We start from the raw sequence: 17,493 nt of genomic DNA on the forward strand, positions 1-17,493 counted from the left end.
GTAGCTTCCACACAGCGTTACGGAACCGATGAAAAGCTGTTTAGGCATGCGGTGGCTGGGCATGCGGGCTACGCACACCGCTACACCAGCGACTGATTTTGAGTTAGAGTCGGCCTAGGGTAGGCGCAGGACCGAGTCAGATATTCGTATCGAACTTTGGCATCTGCCATGTTTGCGTGCGCTCACCGCTGCGCCACCACTCCCCGCGTCATCAAGAACAGCGCCGTCACATGCATCATCTGCACTTTTAAAATCTAAAATAACTAATTTCTTCAGAACTGCTTTTTGTGTTTAGCGCAACGGTGGCTAGATGTTGACTACCTCGCCTGGTACGCAGGAGGTCGTGGGTTCGATCCCAGACCCTGAGAGATGTTGACTACCTCGCCTGGTACACAGGAGGTCGTGGGTTCGATCCCAGACACTGAGAGATGTTGACTACCTCGCCTGGTACACAGGAGGTCGTGGGTTCGATCCCAGACCCGGAGAGATGTTGACTACCTCGCCTGGTGCACAGGAGGTCGTGGGTTCGATCCCAGACCCTGCGAGATGTTGATTACCTCGCCTGGTATGCAGGAGGTCGTGGGTTCGATCCCAGACCCTGCGAGATGTTGACTACTTCGCCTGGTCTACAGGAGGTTGTGGGTTCAATCCCAGACCCTGAGAGATGTTAACTACCTCGCCTGGTACACAGGAGGTCGTGGGTTCGATCCCAGACCCTGCGAGATGTTGACTACCTCGCCTGGTATGCAGGCGGTCGTGGGTTCGATCCCAGACCCTGAGAGATGTTAACTACCTCGCCTGGTACACAGGAGGTCGTGGGTTCGATCCCAGACCCTGCGAGATGTTGACTACCTCGCCTGGTATGCAGGCGGTCGTGGGTTCGATCCCAGACCCTGCGAGATGTTGACTACCTCGCCTGGCCTACAGGAGGTCGTGGGTTCAATCCCAGACCTTGAGAGATGTTAACTACCTCGCCTGGTATACAGGAGGTCGGTCGTGAATTCCATCCATACCCCGACGCCTGCTGTATATTTGAAGTCTGTGTCTCTCTCTCATCATCATCATCACGGTTGCTAGGAGATGACTACCTCACCTAATATACAGGAGGTCGTGGGTTCAATCCCAGACACTGAGAGATGTTGACTACCTCGCCTGGTACGCAGGAGGTCGTGGGTTCGATCCCAGACCCTGAGAGATGTTGACTACCTCGCCTGGTCTACAGGAGGTCGTGGGTTCAATCCCAGACCCTGAGAGATGTTGACTACCTCGCCTGGTACGCAGGAGGTCGTGGGTTCGATCCCAGACCCTGAGAGATGTTGACTACCTCGCCTGGTCTACAGGAGGTCGTGGGTTCAATCCCAGACCCTGAGAGATGTTGACTACCTCGCCTGGTCTACAGGAGGTCGTGGGTTCGATCCCAGACCCTGAGAGATGTTGACTACCTCGCCTGGTGCACAGGAGGTCGTGGGTTCGATCCCAGACCCTGAGAGATGTTGACTACCTCGCCTGGTATACAGGAGGTCGTGGGTTCAATGCCAGACCCTGAGAGATGTTGACTACCTCGCCTGGTATGCAGGCGGTCGTGGGTTCGATCCCAGACCCTGAGAGATGTTAACTACCTCGCCTGGCCTACAGGAGGTCGTGGGTTCAATCCCAGACCTTGAGAGATGTTAACTACCTCGCCTGGTATACAGGAGGTCGGTCGTGAATTCCATCCATACCCCGACGCCTGCTGTATATTTGAAGTCTGTGTCTCTCTCGTCATCATCATCATCATCACGGTTGCTAGATGTTGACTACCTCGCCTGGTACACAGGAGGTCGTGGGTTCGATCCCGACCCTGACGATGTCTGCTGCTGTATATTTGGAGTCTTGAGTCTCTCTCTCATCATCATCATCACGGTTGCTAGGAGATGACTACCTCACCTAATATACAGGAGGTCGTGGGTTCGATCCCAGACCCTGAGAGATGTTGACTACCTCGCCTGGTACGCAGGAGGTCGTGGGTTCGATCCCAGACCCTGAGAGATGTTGACTACCTCGCCTGGTACACAGGAGGTCGTGGGTTCGATCTCGACCCTGACGATGCCTGCTGCTGTACACTTGGAGTCTGAGTCTCTCTCTCTCCCCGTGGTCGCGTGGATTTTCCTCCGGGTCCTCCGGCTTTCCCCTCCACATTTAGAATCAACGTCCAGCGTTCAGAGTATTTGGATCCCGCTATAAATTTGCACGCGACGATGACGATGAGCGATCATTTGCGATCTGAAAACCAGCTTATAATAGCAGAGTGGTAAAATATTTTATTTTACCAGCACGGCTACGTAGGGTGCAAAAGAAGTTCAACATACGTACGTACGTACCACCATCGCCATCACCACCACCATCAACAACATCATCATCAACATCAAAACCACGATTTGAAGCTTTCGTGACTGCAAGGATTCATACGCTTAGTTATTTCGGTAAAGTCACTATGTAGGTAAAAAATTAAATTAAAATTAATAAAAAATAAAAACAATAACATCACGACGTTTCGGAGGCAACGCAAGCTTCCGTCTGCAGGTGAAACTGTGACAGCAAAATATCTGTATCAAGATGCAGATACTAAATATCTGCATCAAGATGCAGATACTAAATATCTGTATCAAGATGCAGATACTAAATATCTGCATCAAGATGCAGATATTAAATATCTGTATCAAGATGCAGATACTAAATATCTGCATCAAGATGCAGATACTAAATATCTGCATCAAGATGCAGATACTAAATATCTGTACCAAGATGCAGATGCAAAATATCTGTATCAAGATGCAGATACTAAATATCTGCATCAAGATGCAGATACTAAATATCTGTACCAAGATGCAGATGCAAAATATCTGTATCAAGATGCAGATACTAAATATCTGTACCAAGATGCAGATGCAAAATATCTGTATCAAGATGCAGATACTAAATATCCGTATCAAGATGCAGATACTAAATATCTGTATCAAGATGCAGATACTAAATATCTGTATCAAGATGCAGATACTAAATATCCGCATCAAGATGCAGATACTAAATATCCGTATCAAGATGCAGATACTAAATATCTGTACCAAGATGCAGATACTAAATATCTGTATCAAGATGCAGATACTAAATATCTGCATCAAGATGCAGATACTAAATATCTGTATCAAGATGCAGATACTAAATATCTGTACCAAGATGCAGATACTAAATATCTGTATCAAGATGCAGATACTAAATATCTGTACCAAGATGAAGATACTAAATATCCGTATCAAGATGCAGATACTAAATATCTGCATCAAGATGCAGATACTAAATATCTGTACCAAGATGCAGATACTAAATATCTGTACCAAGATGCAGATACTAAATATCTGCATCAAGATGCAGATACTAAATATCTGCATCAAGATGCAGATACTAAATATCTGTACCAAGATGCAGATACTAAATATCTGCATCAAGATGCAGATACTAAATATCTGCATCAAGATGCAGATACTAAATATCTGCATCAAGATGCAGATACTAAATATCTGTACCAAGATGAAGATACTAAATATCTGCATCAAGATGCAGATACTAAATATCTGCATCAAGATGCAGATACTAAATATCTGTACCAAGATGCAGATACTAAATATCTGTATCAAGATGCAGATACTAAATATCTGCATCAAGATGCAGATACTAATTATCTGCATCAAGATGCAGATACTAAATATCTGCATCAAGATGCAGATACTAAATATCCGTATCAAGATGCAGATACTAAATATCTGCATCAAGATGCAGATACTAAATATCTGTATCAAGATGCAGATACTAAATATCTGCATCAAGATGCAGATACTAAATATCTGCATCAAGATGCAGATACTAAATATCTGTATCAAGATGCAGATACTAAATATCTGCATCAAGATGCAGATACTAAATATCTGCATCAAGATGCAGATACTAAATATCTGTATCAAGATGCAGATACTAAATATCTGTATCAAGATGCAGATACTAAATATCTGCATCAAGATGCAGATACTAAATATCTGCATCAAGATGCAGATACTAAATATCTGCATCAAGATGCAGATACTAAATATCTGTATCAAGATGCAGATACTAAATATCTGCATCAAGATGCAGATACTAAATATCTGCATCAAGATGCAGATACTAAATATCTGTATCAAGATGCAGATACTAAATATCTGCATCAAGATGCAGATACTAAATATCCGTATCAAGATGCAGATACTAAATATCTGCATCAAGATGCAGATATTAAATATCCGTATCAAGATGCAGATACTAAATATCTGTATCAAGATGCAGATACTAAATATCCGTATCAAGATGCAGATACTAAATATCTGCATCAAGATGCAGATACTAAATATCTGCATCAAGATGCAGATACTAAATATCTGTATCAAGATGCAGATACTAAATATCTGTATCAAGATGTAGATACTAAATATCTGTATCAAGATGCAGATACTAAATATCTGCATCAAGATGCAGATACTAAATATCCGTATCAAGATGCAGATACTAAATATCTGCATCAAGATGCAGATACTAAATATCTGTATCAAGATGCAGATACTAAATATCCGTATCAAGATGCAGATACTAAATATCTGTACCAAGATGCAGATACTAAATATCTGTACCAAGATGCAGATACTAAATATCTGTATCAAGATGCAGATACTAAATATCTGCATCAAGATGCAGATACTAAATATCTGCATCAAGATGCAGATACTAAATATCCGTATCAAGATGCAGATACTAAATATCTGCATCAAGATGCAGATACTAAATATCTGTATCAAGATGCAGATACTAAATATCTGTACCAAGATGCAGATACTAAATATCTGTACCAAGATGCAGATACTAAATATCTGCATCAAGATGCAGATACTAAATATCCGTATCAAGATGCAGATACTAAATATCTGCATCAAGATGCAGATACTAAATATCTGTATCAAGATGCAGATACTAAATATCTGTATCAAGATGCAGATACTAAATATCTGTATCAAGATGCAGATACTAAATATCCGTATCAAGATGCAGATACTAAATATCCGTATCAAGATGTAGATACTAAATATCTGCATCAAGATGCAGATACTAAATATCCGTATCAAGATGCAGATACTAAATATCTGTATCAAGATGCAGATACTAAATATCTGCATCAAGATGCAGATACTAAATATCCGTATCAAGATGTAGATACTAAATATCCGTATCAAGATGCAGATACAAAATATCTGCATCAAGATGCAGATACTAAATATCTGTACCAAGATGCAGATACTAAATATCCGTATCAAGATGTAGATACTAAATATCTGTAGCAAGATGTAGATACTAAATATCTGTACCAAGATGCAGATACTAAATATCTGCATCAAGATGCAGATACTAAATATCCGTATCAAGATGCAGATACTAAATATCTGTATCAAGATGTAGATACTAAATATCTGTACCAAGATGCAGATACTAAATATCTGCATCAAGATGCAGATACTAAATATCCGTATCAAGATGCAGATACTAAATATCCGTATCAAGATGCAGATACTAAATATCTGTATCAAGATGCAGATACTAAATATCTGTATCAAGATGCAGATACTAAATATCCGTATCAAGATGCAGATACTAAATATCTGTATCAAGATGCAGATACTAAATATCCGTATCAAGATGCAGATACTAAATATCTGTATCAAGATGCAGATACTAAATATCTGTATCAAGATGCAGATACTAAATATCTGTATCAAGATGCAGATACTAAATATCTGTACCAAGATGCAGATATTAAATATCTGTATCAAGATGCAGATACTAAATATCTGTATCAAGATGCAGATACTAAATATCTGCATCAAGATGCAGATACTAAATATCTGCATCAAGATGCAGATACTAAATATCCGTACCAAGATGCAGATACTAAATATCTGCATCAAGATGCAGATACTAAATATCTGTATCAAGATGCAGATACTAAATATCTGTATCAAGATGTAGATACTAAATATCCGTATCAAGATGTAGATACTAAATATCTGTATCAAGATGCAGATACTAAATATCTGTATCAAGATGCAGATACTAAATATCTGTATCAAGATGCAGATACTAAATATCTGTATCAAGATGCAGATACTAAATATCCGTATCAAGATGCAGATACTAAATATCCGTATCAAGATGCAGATACTAAATATCCGTATCAAGATGCAGATACTAAATATCCGTATCAAGATGCAGATACTAAATATCCGTATCAAGATGCAGATACTAAATATCCGTATCAAGATGCAGATACTAAATATCTGTATCAAGATGCAGATACTAAATATCTGTATCAAGATGCAGATACTAAATATCCGTATCAAGATGCAGATACTAATTATCTGTATCAAGATGCAGATACTAAATATCTGTATCAAGATGCAGATACTAAATATCTGTATCAAGATGCAGATACTAAATATCTGTATCAAGATGCAGATACTAAATATCCGTATCAAGATGCAGATACTAATTATCTGTATCAAGATGCAGATACTAAATATCTGCATCAAGATGCAGATACTAAATATCCGTATCAAGATGCAGATACTAAATATCTGTATCAAGATGCAGATACTAAATATCTGTACCAAGATGCAGATACTAAATATCTGCATCAAGATGCAGATACTAAATATCTGTATCAAGATGCAGATACTAAATATCTGTACCAAGATGCAGATACTAAATATCTGCATCAAGATGCAGATACTAAATATCTGTATCAAGATGCAGATACTAAATATCTGTATCAAGATGCAGATACTAAATATCTGTATCAAGATGCAGATACTAAATATCTGTATCAAGATGCAGATACTAAATATCTGTACCAAGATGCAGATACTAAATATCTGTACCAAGATGCAGATACTAAATATCTGTATCAAGATGCAGATACTAAATATCTGTACCAAGATGCAGATACTAAATATCTGTACCAAGATGCAGATACTAAATATCTGTACCAAGATGCAGATACTAAATATCTGCATCAAGATGCAGATACTAAATATCTGCATCAAGATGCAGATACTAAATATCTGTATCAAGATGCAGATACTAAATATCCGTATCAAGATGCAGATATCAAGATGCAGATACTAAATATCCGTATCAAGATGCAGATACTAAATATCCGTATCAAGATGCAGATACTAAATATCTGCATCAAGATGCAGATACTAAATATCTGCATCTTGATATCTGCATCTTGATACAGATATTTTGCTGTGACAGTTCCACCTGAAGACGGAAGCTGCTTGTGTTGCCTCCGAAACGTCGTGATGTTATTGCTTTTATTTTTTATTTTATTAATTTTAATTTAATGTTTTACCCACGTGACTTTACCTAAAGAACTTAAGAGTATCAACACCGCGACCATCAACAACAACCCAGGTCACGTGACGCGGCGTTACCCAATCGCAGTGCAGCGCGGGGGATGTTGGCCAGGGCGTGCACGATACCCAGAATGCCGCACAGCGTCTGGGCCGGCTGGGTCACATGGTACACGTCAGCAGGGGCGGCCGCCCCCTTCTGCCCCTCTCCAGAGTCCTGCACAAAGACAAAGGTCCCCCGTGTAGCCCACACGCGGGGGGGGGGGGGCGGGTGCAAGTGATGTAACGAGAGCCACAGCGGTGTGTTACTACACGCCGCACCAGGTACGCGTTTGAGGCTGAGCCGACCTAGGGGAGGAGGCCAACTCGGGTCGCCGGGTTTCGGGGTGCAGTGCACGAACCGATACACTACCGTGCCCCAGTACAACAACAACAACCGCCATTCGCCACTAAGTGGCGGTGACGTCACCACGACGCTTGTGCCAGGCCATGTGCACCTTGAGGCCACGTGAAGTGTCGAAGGCCCGCTGGCAGGAGGTCACGGGGCAGACCCAGCAGGTGCCACGGGTCGACTGACTGAGATGAGTGGCTGATGCACCACCTGTGCCCCCTACTGTGCCAACTTGCTGTGCTTTAGCCACCCCAGTACACACACACACACACAGTCTATATAGACTGCCAGTACACACACACACATACAGTCTATATAGACTGCCAGTACACACACACACACATACAGTCTATATAGACTGCCAGTACACACACACACATACAGTCTATATAGACTGCCAGTACACACACACACACATACAGTCTATATAGACCACCAGTACACACACACACACATACAGTCTATATAGACTGCCAGTACACACACACACACATACAGTCTATATAGACTGCCAGTACACACACACACACATACAGTCTATATAGACTGCCAGTACACACACACACACACATACAGTCTATATAGACTGCCAGTACACACACACACACACAGTCTATATAGACTGCCAGTACACACACACACACATACAGTCTATATAGACTGCCAGTACACACACACACACACATACAGTCTATATAGACTGCCAGTACACACACACACACACACACAGTCTATATAGACTGCCAGTACACACACACACACACACACAGTCTATATAGACTGCCAGTACACACACACACACATACAGTCTATATAGACTGCCAGTACACACACACACACACATACAGTCTATATAGACTGCCAGTACACACACACACACACACACAGTCTATATAGACTGCCAGTACACACACACACACATACAGTCTATATAGACTGCCAGTACACACACACACACACAGTCTATATAGACTGCCAGTACACACACACGCACACATACAGTCTATATAGACCGCCAGTACACACACACACACATACAGTCTATATAGACTGCCAGTACACACACACACACATACAGTCTATATAGACTGCCAGTACACACACACACACACACACATACAGTCTATATAGACTGCCAGTACACACACACACACATACAGTCTATATAGACTGCCAGTACACACACACACACGCGTACAGTCTATATAGACTGCCAGTACACACACACACGCACAGTCTATATAGACTGCCAGTACACACACACACACACAGTCTATATAGACTGCCAGTACACACACACACACACGCGTACAGTCTATATAGACTGCCAGTACACACACACACACATACACACAGTCTATATAGACTGCCAGTACACACACACACACACAGTCTATATAGACTGCCAGTACACACACACATACACACATACAGTCTATATAGACTGCCAGTACACACACACACACATACAGTCTATATAGACTGCCAGTACACACACACACACATACAGTCTATATAGACTGCCAGTACACACACACACACATACAGTCTATATAGACTGCCAGTACACACACACACACATACAGTCTATATAGACTGCCAGTACACACACACACACATACAGTCTATATAGACTGCCAGTACACACACACACACATACAGTCTATATAGACTGCCAGTACACACACACACACATACAGTCTATATAGACTGCCAGTACACACGCACACACATACAGTCTATATAGACTGCCAGTACACACGCACACACATACAGTCTATATAGACTGCCAGTACACACACACACACACATACAGTCTATATAGACTGCCAGTACACACACACACAGTCTATATAGACTGCCAGTACACACACACACACATACAGTCTATATAGACTGCCAGTACACACACACACACATACAGTCTATATAGACTGCCAGTACACACACACACACATACAGTCTATATAGACTGCCAGTACACACACACGCACACACATACAGTCTATATAGACTGCCAGTACACACACACACACATACAGTCTATATAGACTGCCAGTACACACACACACACATACAGTCTATATAGACTGCCAGTACACACACACACATACAGTCTATATAGACTGCCAGTACACACACACACACATACAGTCTATATAGACTGCCAGTACACACACACACACATACAGTCTATATAGACTGCCAGTACACACACACACACACATACAGTCTATATAGACTGCCAGTACACACACACACACAGTCTATATAGACTGCCAGTACACACACACACGCGTACAGTCTATATAGACTGCCAGTACACACACACACACATACAGTCTATATAGACTGCCAGTACACACACACACACACATACAGTCTATATAGACCGCCAGTACACACACACACATACAGTCTATATAGACTGCCAGTACACACACACACACACACATACAGTCTATATAGACTGCCAGTACACACACACACACATACAGTCTATATAGACTGCCAGTACACACACACACACATACAGTCTATATAGACTGCCAGTACACACACACACACATACAGTCTATATAGACTGCCAGTACACACACACACACATACAGTCTATATAGACTGCCAGTACACACACACACACGCACAGTCTATATAGACTGCCAGTACACACACACACATACAGTCTATATAGACTGCCAGTACACACACACACACATACAGTCTATATAGACTGCCAGTACACACACACACACATACAGTCTATATAGACTGCCAGTACACACACACACACACACATACAGTCTATATAGACTGCCAGTACACACACACACACATACAGTCTATATAGACTGCCAGTACACACACACACACATACAGTCTATATAGACTGCCAGTACACACACACACACAGTCTATATAGACTGCCAGTACACACACACACACACATACAGTCTATATAGACTGCCAGTACACACACACACACACATACAGTCTATATAGACTGCCAGTACACACACACACACACACACAGTCTATATAGACTGCCAGTACACACACACACACATACAGTCTATATAGACTGCCAGTACACACACACACACGCACAGTCTATATAGACTGCCAGTACACACACACACACATACAGTCTATATAGACTGCCAGTACACACACACACATACAGTCTATATAGACTGCCAGTACACACACACACATACAGTCTATATAGACTGCCAGTACACACACACACACATACAGTCTATATAGACTGCCAGTACACACACACACACATACAGTCTATATAGACTGCCAGTACACACACACACACGCACAGTCTATATAGACTGCCAGTACACACACACACACGCACAGTCTATATAGACTGCCAGTACACACACACACACATACAGTCTATATAGACTGCCAGTACACACACACACACATACAGTCTATATAGACTGCCAGTACACACATACAGTCTATATAGACTGCCAGTACACACACACACACATACAGTCTATATAGACTGCCAGTACACACACACACACATACAGTCTATATAGACTGCCAGTACACACACACACACATACAGTCTATATAGACTGCCAGTACACACACACACATACAGTCTATATAGACTGCCAGTACACACACACACACACATACAGTCTATATAGACTGCCAGTACACACACACACACGCATACAGTCTATATAGACTGCCAGTACACACACACACACACATACAGTCTATATAGACTGCCAGTACACACACGCACACGTACAGTCTATATAGACTGCCAGTACACACACACACACATACAGTCTATATAGACTGCCAGTACACACACGCACACGTACAGTCTATATAGACTGCCAGTACACACACACACACATACAGTCTATATAGACTGCCAGTACACACACGCACACGTACAGTCTATATAGACTGCCAGTACACACACACACACATACAGTCTATATAGACTGCCAGTACACACACACACACATACAGTCTATATAGACTGCCAGTACACACACACATACAGTCTATATAGACTGCCAGTACACACACACACACACACATACAGTCTATATAGACTGCCAGTACACACACACACACACACATACAGTCTATATAGACTGCCAGTACACACACACACATACAGTCTATATAGACTGCCAGTACACACACACACACACATACAGTCTATATAGACTGCCAGTACACACACACACATACAGTCTATATAGACTGCCAGTACACACACACACACATACAGTCTATATAGACTGCCAGTACACACACACACACATACAGTCTATATAGACTGCCAGTACACACACACACACATACAGTCTATATAGACTGCCAGTACACACACACACACATACAGTCTATATAGACTGCCAGTACACACATACACACATACAGTCTATATAGACTGCCAGTACACACACACACACATACAGTCTATATAGACTGCCAGTACACACACACACACATACAGTCTATATAGACTGCCAGTACACACATACACACATACAGTCTATATAGACTGCCAGTACACACACACACACATACAGTCTATATAGACTGCCAGTACACACACACACACATACAGTCTATATAGACTGCCAGTACACACACACACACATACAGTCTATATAGACTGCCAGTACACACACACACACATACAGTCTATATAGACTGCCAGTACACACACACACGCGTACAGTCTATATAGACTGCCAGTACACACACACACACACACATACAGTCTATATAGACTGCCAGTACACACACACACAGTCTATATAGACTGCCAGTACACACACACACACAGTCTATATAGACTGCCAGTACACACACACACACACACGCGTACAGTCTATATAGACTGCCAGTACACACACACACACATACAGTCTATATAGACTGCCAGTACACACACACACGCGTACAGTCTATATAGACTGCCAGTACACACACACACACACATACAGTCTATATAGACTGCCAGTACACACACACACACACATACAGTCTATATAGACTGCCAGTACACACACACACACATACAGTCTATATAGACTGCCAGTACACACACACACACACACATACAGTCTATATAGACTGCCAGTACACACACACACACATACAGTCTATATAGACTGCCAGTACACACACACGCGTACAGTCTATATAGACTGCCAGTACACACACACACACACATACAGTCTATATAGACTGCCAGTACACACATACAGTCTATATAGACTGCCAGTACACACACACACACACATACAGTCTATATAGACTGCCAGTACACACACACACACACATACAGTCTATATAGACTGCCAGTACACACACACACACACATACAGTCTATATAGACTGCCAGTACACACATACAGTCTATATAGACTGCCAGTACACACACACACACACATACAGTCTATATAGACTGCCAGTACACACACACACACACATACAGTCTATATAGACTGCCAGTACACACACACACACACATACAGTCTATATAGACTGCCAGTACACACATACAGTCTATATAGACTGCCAGTACACACACACACACATACAGTCTATATAGACCGCCAAAACAAAGACCCCCCCCCGTACCGCCTTTAACAGACTGTAGGGGCAAGTGCTGTTAGCGAGCACCTATGAAGGCCGGAACGGTACACGAGGGGGTGGGTGGCCAGCACCACGCCCGGCCGCCTTTGTCTCCCCAGTGGCGATGTTTTAACAACCTCACCAGGTCCTCATTTCAGGCTGAGTCGACCTAGGGGAGGCCCGGGACCGGTTCAGATAATCGTCACTGGTGTTGGCCGTGAGCGGGAATCGAACTCGTGTCGCCGGGTTCATAGCGCAGCGTAGCGCTAACCACTACACTACAGTAGTAGGTTTTTACCCTTTAAACTGGTACAAAACTGACACCTTTATACAAGGCATCATGTTTGCAATAACCACAACACAAGCAGTCAAAATGCAAAAAAAAAACTCTGATAATGGTAATGATATGCACTGTCCTTGAAGTTGATCGGTCCATATCATTACCATTATCAGAGGTTTTTTTTTGCATTTTGACTGCTTGTGTTGTGGTTATTGCAAACATGATGCCTTGTATAAAGGTGTCAGTTTTGTACCAGTTTAAAGGGTAAAAACCTAATTCTAGAGTTGAAGCTTTCGTGACTGCAGGGATTCATCTTCTTTGTTCTTTCGGTAAAGTCACGTAGAAGGGAAATAATAAAATAATAAAAATAAAATAATTCTCACGACGTTTCGGCTACAACGCAAACAGCCGTCCTCAGGTGAAGAACAGGTCTGTCGGAAAGACAGCGTCATTCACATCATCAACATCATCATCATTAACATCATCATCAACATCATCATCTACATCATCAACATCATCATCTTTTTTTTTTCAGATTTAAAGCTTTCGTGACTGCAGGGATTCATCTTCTTGGTTCGTTCGGTAAAGTCGTCGCGTAGAAGGGAAATAATAAAATAATAAAAATAAAACATAAAATAATTCTCACGACGTTTCGGCCATAACGCAAGCAGCCGTCCTCAGGTGAAGAATGAAACACCACCAAGCTTCCCGTTGTTAATGCCACACCCTATCCCCTCCCTTTGATGCTGCTAATCCTGCATAATGCACGGGCATAATGACTTTGAAAACCCAGCAGCTTAAATATACGCTCCAAGCTTGGTGGTGTTTCATTCTTCACCTGAGGACGGCTGCTTGCGTTGTGGCCGAAACGTCGTGAGAATTGTATTTTATAATGTTTTATTTTTATCATTTTATTATTTCCCTTCTACGTGGTGACTTTACCCAAAGAACCAAGAAGATGAATCCCTGCAGTCACGAAAGAAGCTTTAAATCCGAAAAACAAAAGATAATGATGTTGATGATGTAGATGATGATGTTGATGATGATGTTAATGATGATGATGTTGATGATGTGAATGACGCTGTCTTTCCGACAGACCTGTTCTTCACCTGAGGACGGCTGCTTGCGTTGTGGCCGAAACGTCGTGAGAATCGTATTTTATTATGTTTTATTTTTATCATTTTATTACTTCCCTTCTACGTGACTTTACCGAAAGAACCAAGAAAATGAATCCCTGCAGTCACGAAAGCTTTAAATCCGAAAACAAAAGATGATGATGTTGATGATGATGATGTTGATGATGTGAATGACGCTGTCTTCCGACAGACCTGTTCTTCACCTGAGGACGGCTGCTTGCGTTGTGGCCGAAACGTCGTGAGAATCGTATTAAATGTTTGATTTTTATCATTTTATTACTTCCCTTCTACGCGACGACTTTACCCAAAGAACCAAGAAGACGCACGGTCTACACAGACTGCCGGGGGCGGAGGAGAGGTGACTCACGTGGGCAGCACGAGGCAGCAGCAAGATGATGGCGTGCGCTGGACGTGTGATTCCTGCCAGGTCAGCGCCCTCCAAGCCCAGCAAGTCTCTTGCCAACAGGCCTCGTACCCCCAGCAGCGCCAGCAGCTGACGGGTTGCAGGTTGGGTGGTGGTGGTGGTGGTACAGGCGCGGACACCCGGCCCGTCGTTAGACACTCTCTCTCTCTCTCGTTGCCAACATCAATATCCACGGTTCTGCGATAACCACCCTTCCTTAGCAGTGATAACCACACCCACCAGGTTATCCCCGGGGTACAGGCGCGGACACCCGGCCCGTGGTTAGACACTCTCTCTCTTTCGTTGGTAACATCAATATCTACGGTTCTGCGATAACCACCCTTCCTTAGCAGTGATAACCACACCCACCAGGTTAACCACAATTACAGCACCCACCCAGGGTAACCGCAATTACAGCACCCACCCAGGTTACCCCCGGGGTACAGGCACGGACACCCGGCCCGTCGTTAGACCCTTTCTCGTTGGTAACATCAACATCAATATCCACGATTCCGCAATAACCACCCTTCCTTATCAGGGATAACCCCACCCACCCAGGTTACCCCCGGGGTACAGGCACGGACACCCGGCCAGTCATTAGACCCTTTCTCGTTGGTAAGGACCACCACCAACATCAACATCCACGATAACCACCCTTCTTTTTCAGTGATAACCACACCCACCAGGTTATCCCCGGGGTACAGGCGCGGACACCCGGCCCGTGGTTAGACACTCTCTCTCTCTCTCGTTGGTAAAGACCACCACCAACATCAACATCCACGATAACCACCCTTCTTTATCAGTGATAACCACACCCACCCAGGTTAACCGCAATGACCGCACCCACCCAGGTTAACCGCAATGACCACACCCACCCAGGTTACCCCCGGGGTACAGGCACGGACACCCGGCCAGTCATTAGACCCTTTCTCGTTGGTAAGGACCACCACCATCAACATCCACGATAACCACCCTTCTTTATCAGTGATAACCACACCCACCCAGGTTAACCGCAATGACCGCACCCACCCAGGTTAACCGCAATGACCACACCCACCCAGGTTACCCCCGGGGTACAGACACGGACACCCGGCCAGTCATTAGACCCTTTCTCGTTGGTAAGGACCACCACCAACATCAACATCCACGATAACCACCCTTCTTTATCAGTGATAACCACACCCACCAGGTTATCCCCGGGGTACAGGCGCGGACACCCGGCCCGTCATTAGACACTCTCTCTCTTTCATTGGTAACATCAACATCCACGGTTCTGCGATAACCACCCTTCCTTAGCAGTGATAACCACACCCACCAGGTTAACCGCAATGACCACACCCACCAAGTTACCCGCAATGACCACACCCACCAGGGTAACCGCAATGACCACACCCACCAGGTTACCCGCAATGACCACACCCACCAGGGTAACCGCAATGACCACACCCACCAAGTTACCCGCAATGACCACACCCACCAGGGTAACCGCAATGACCACACCCACCAGGGTAACCGCAATGACCACACCCACCAGGTTACCCACAATGACCACACCCACCAGGTTACCCGCACTGACCACACCCACCAGGTTACCCGCAGTGACTACACCCACCAGGGTAACCGCAATGACCACACCCACCAGGGTAACCGCAATGACCACACCCACCAGGGTAACTGCAATGACCACACCCACCAGGTTACCCGCACTGACCACACCCACCAGGTTACCCGCACTGACCACACCCACCAGGGTAACCGCAATGACCATACCCACCAGGTTACCCGCAGTGACCACACCCACCAGGGTAACCGCAATGACCACACCCACCAGGTTACCCACACTGACCACACCCACCAGGTTACCCGCAATAACCACACCCACCAGGGTAACCGCACTGACCACACCCACCAGGTTACCCGCACTGACCACACCCACCAGGTTAACCGCAATAACCACACCCACCAGGTTACCCGCACTGACCTCACCCACCAGGGTAACCGCATTGACCACACCCACCAGGTTAACCGCAATAACCACACCCACTAGGGTAACCGCAATGACCACACCCACCAGGTTAACCGCACTGACCACACCCACCAGGATAACCGCATTGACCACACCCACCAGGTTAACCGCAATAACCACACCCACTAGGGTAACCGCAATGACCACA

The 17,493-nt window shown here is 43.8% G+C and overlaps 1 protein-coding gene across 1 annotated transcript in view; it reads right to left on the reverse strand.

Annotated features, from left to right (window-relative positions):
- LOC144954984 (ubiquitin carboxyl-terminal hydrolase-like) overlaps nt 1-17,493 on the reverse strand; it is a 36,096-nt gene that overhangs the window by 13,935 nt on the left and 4,668 nt on the right. Inside the window, exons 3-4 of the mRNA XM_078885347.1 lie at nt 15,284-15,409; nt 7,551-7,686 (exon numbers count right to left, since the gene is read on the reverse strand). Of these exons, the coding sequence (XP_078741473.1) occupies nt 7,551-7,686; nt 15,284-15,409 (262 nt within the window). The remainder of the gene's footprint in view (nt 1-7,550; nt 7,687-15,283; nt 15,410-17,493) is intronic.

The sequence above is a fragment of the Lampetra fluviatilis genome, unplaced genomic scaffold, assembly GCF_964198595.1.
Source record: "Lampetra fluviatilis unplaced genomic scaffold, kcLamFluv1.1 SCAFFOLD_171, whole genome shotgun sequence".
Lineage (NCBI taxonomy): Eukaryota > Metazoa > Chordata > Hyperoartia > Petromyzontiformes > Petromyzontidae > Lampetra > Lampetra fluviatilis.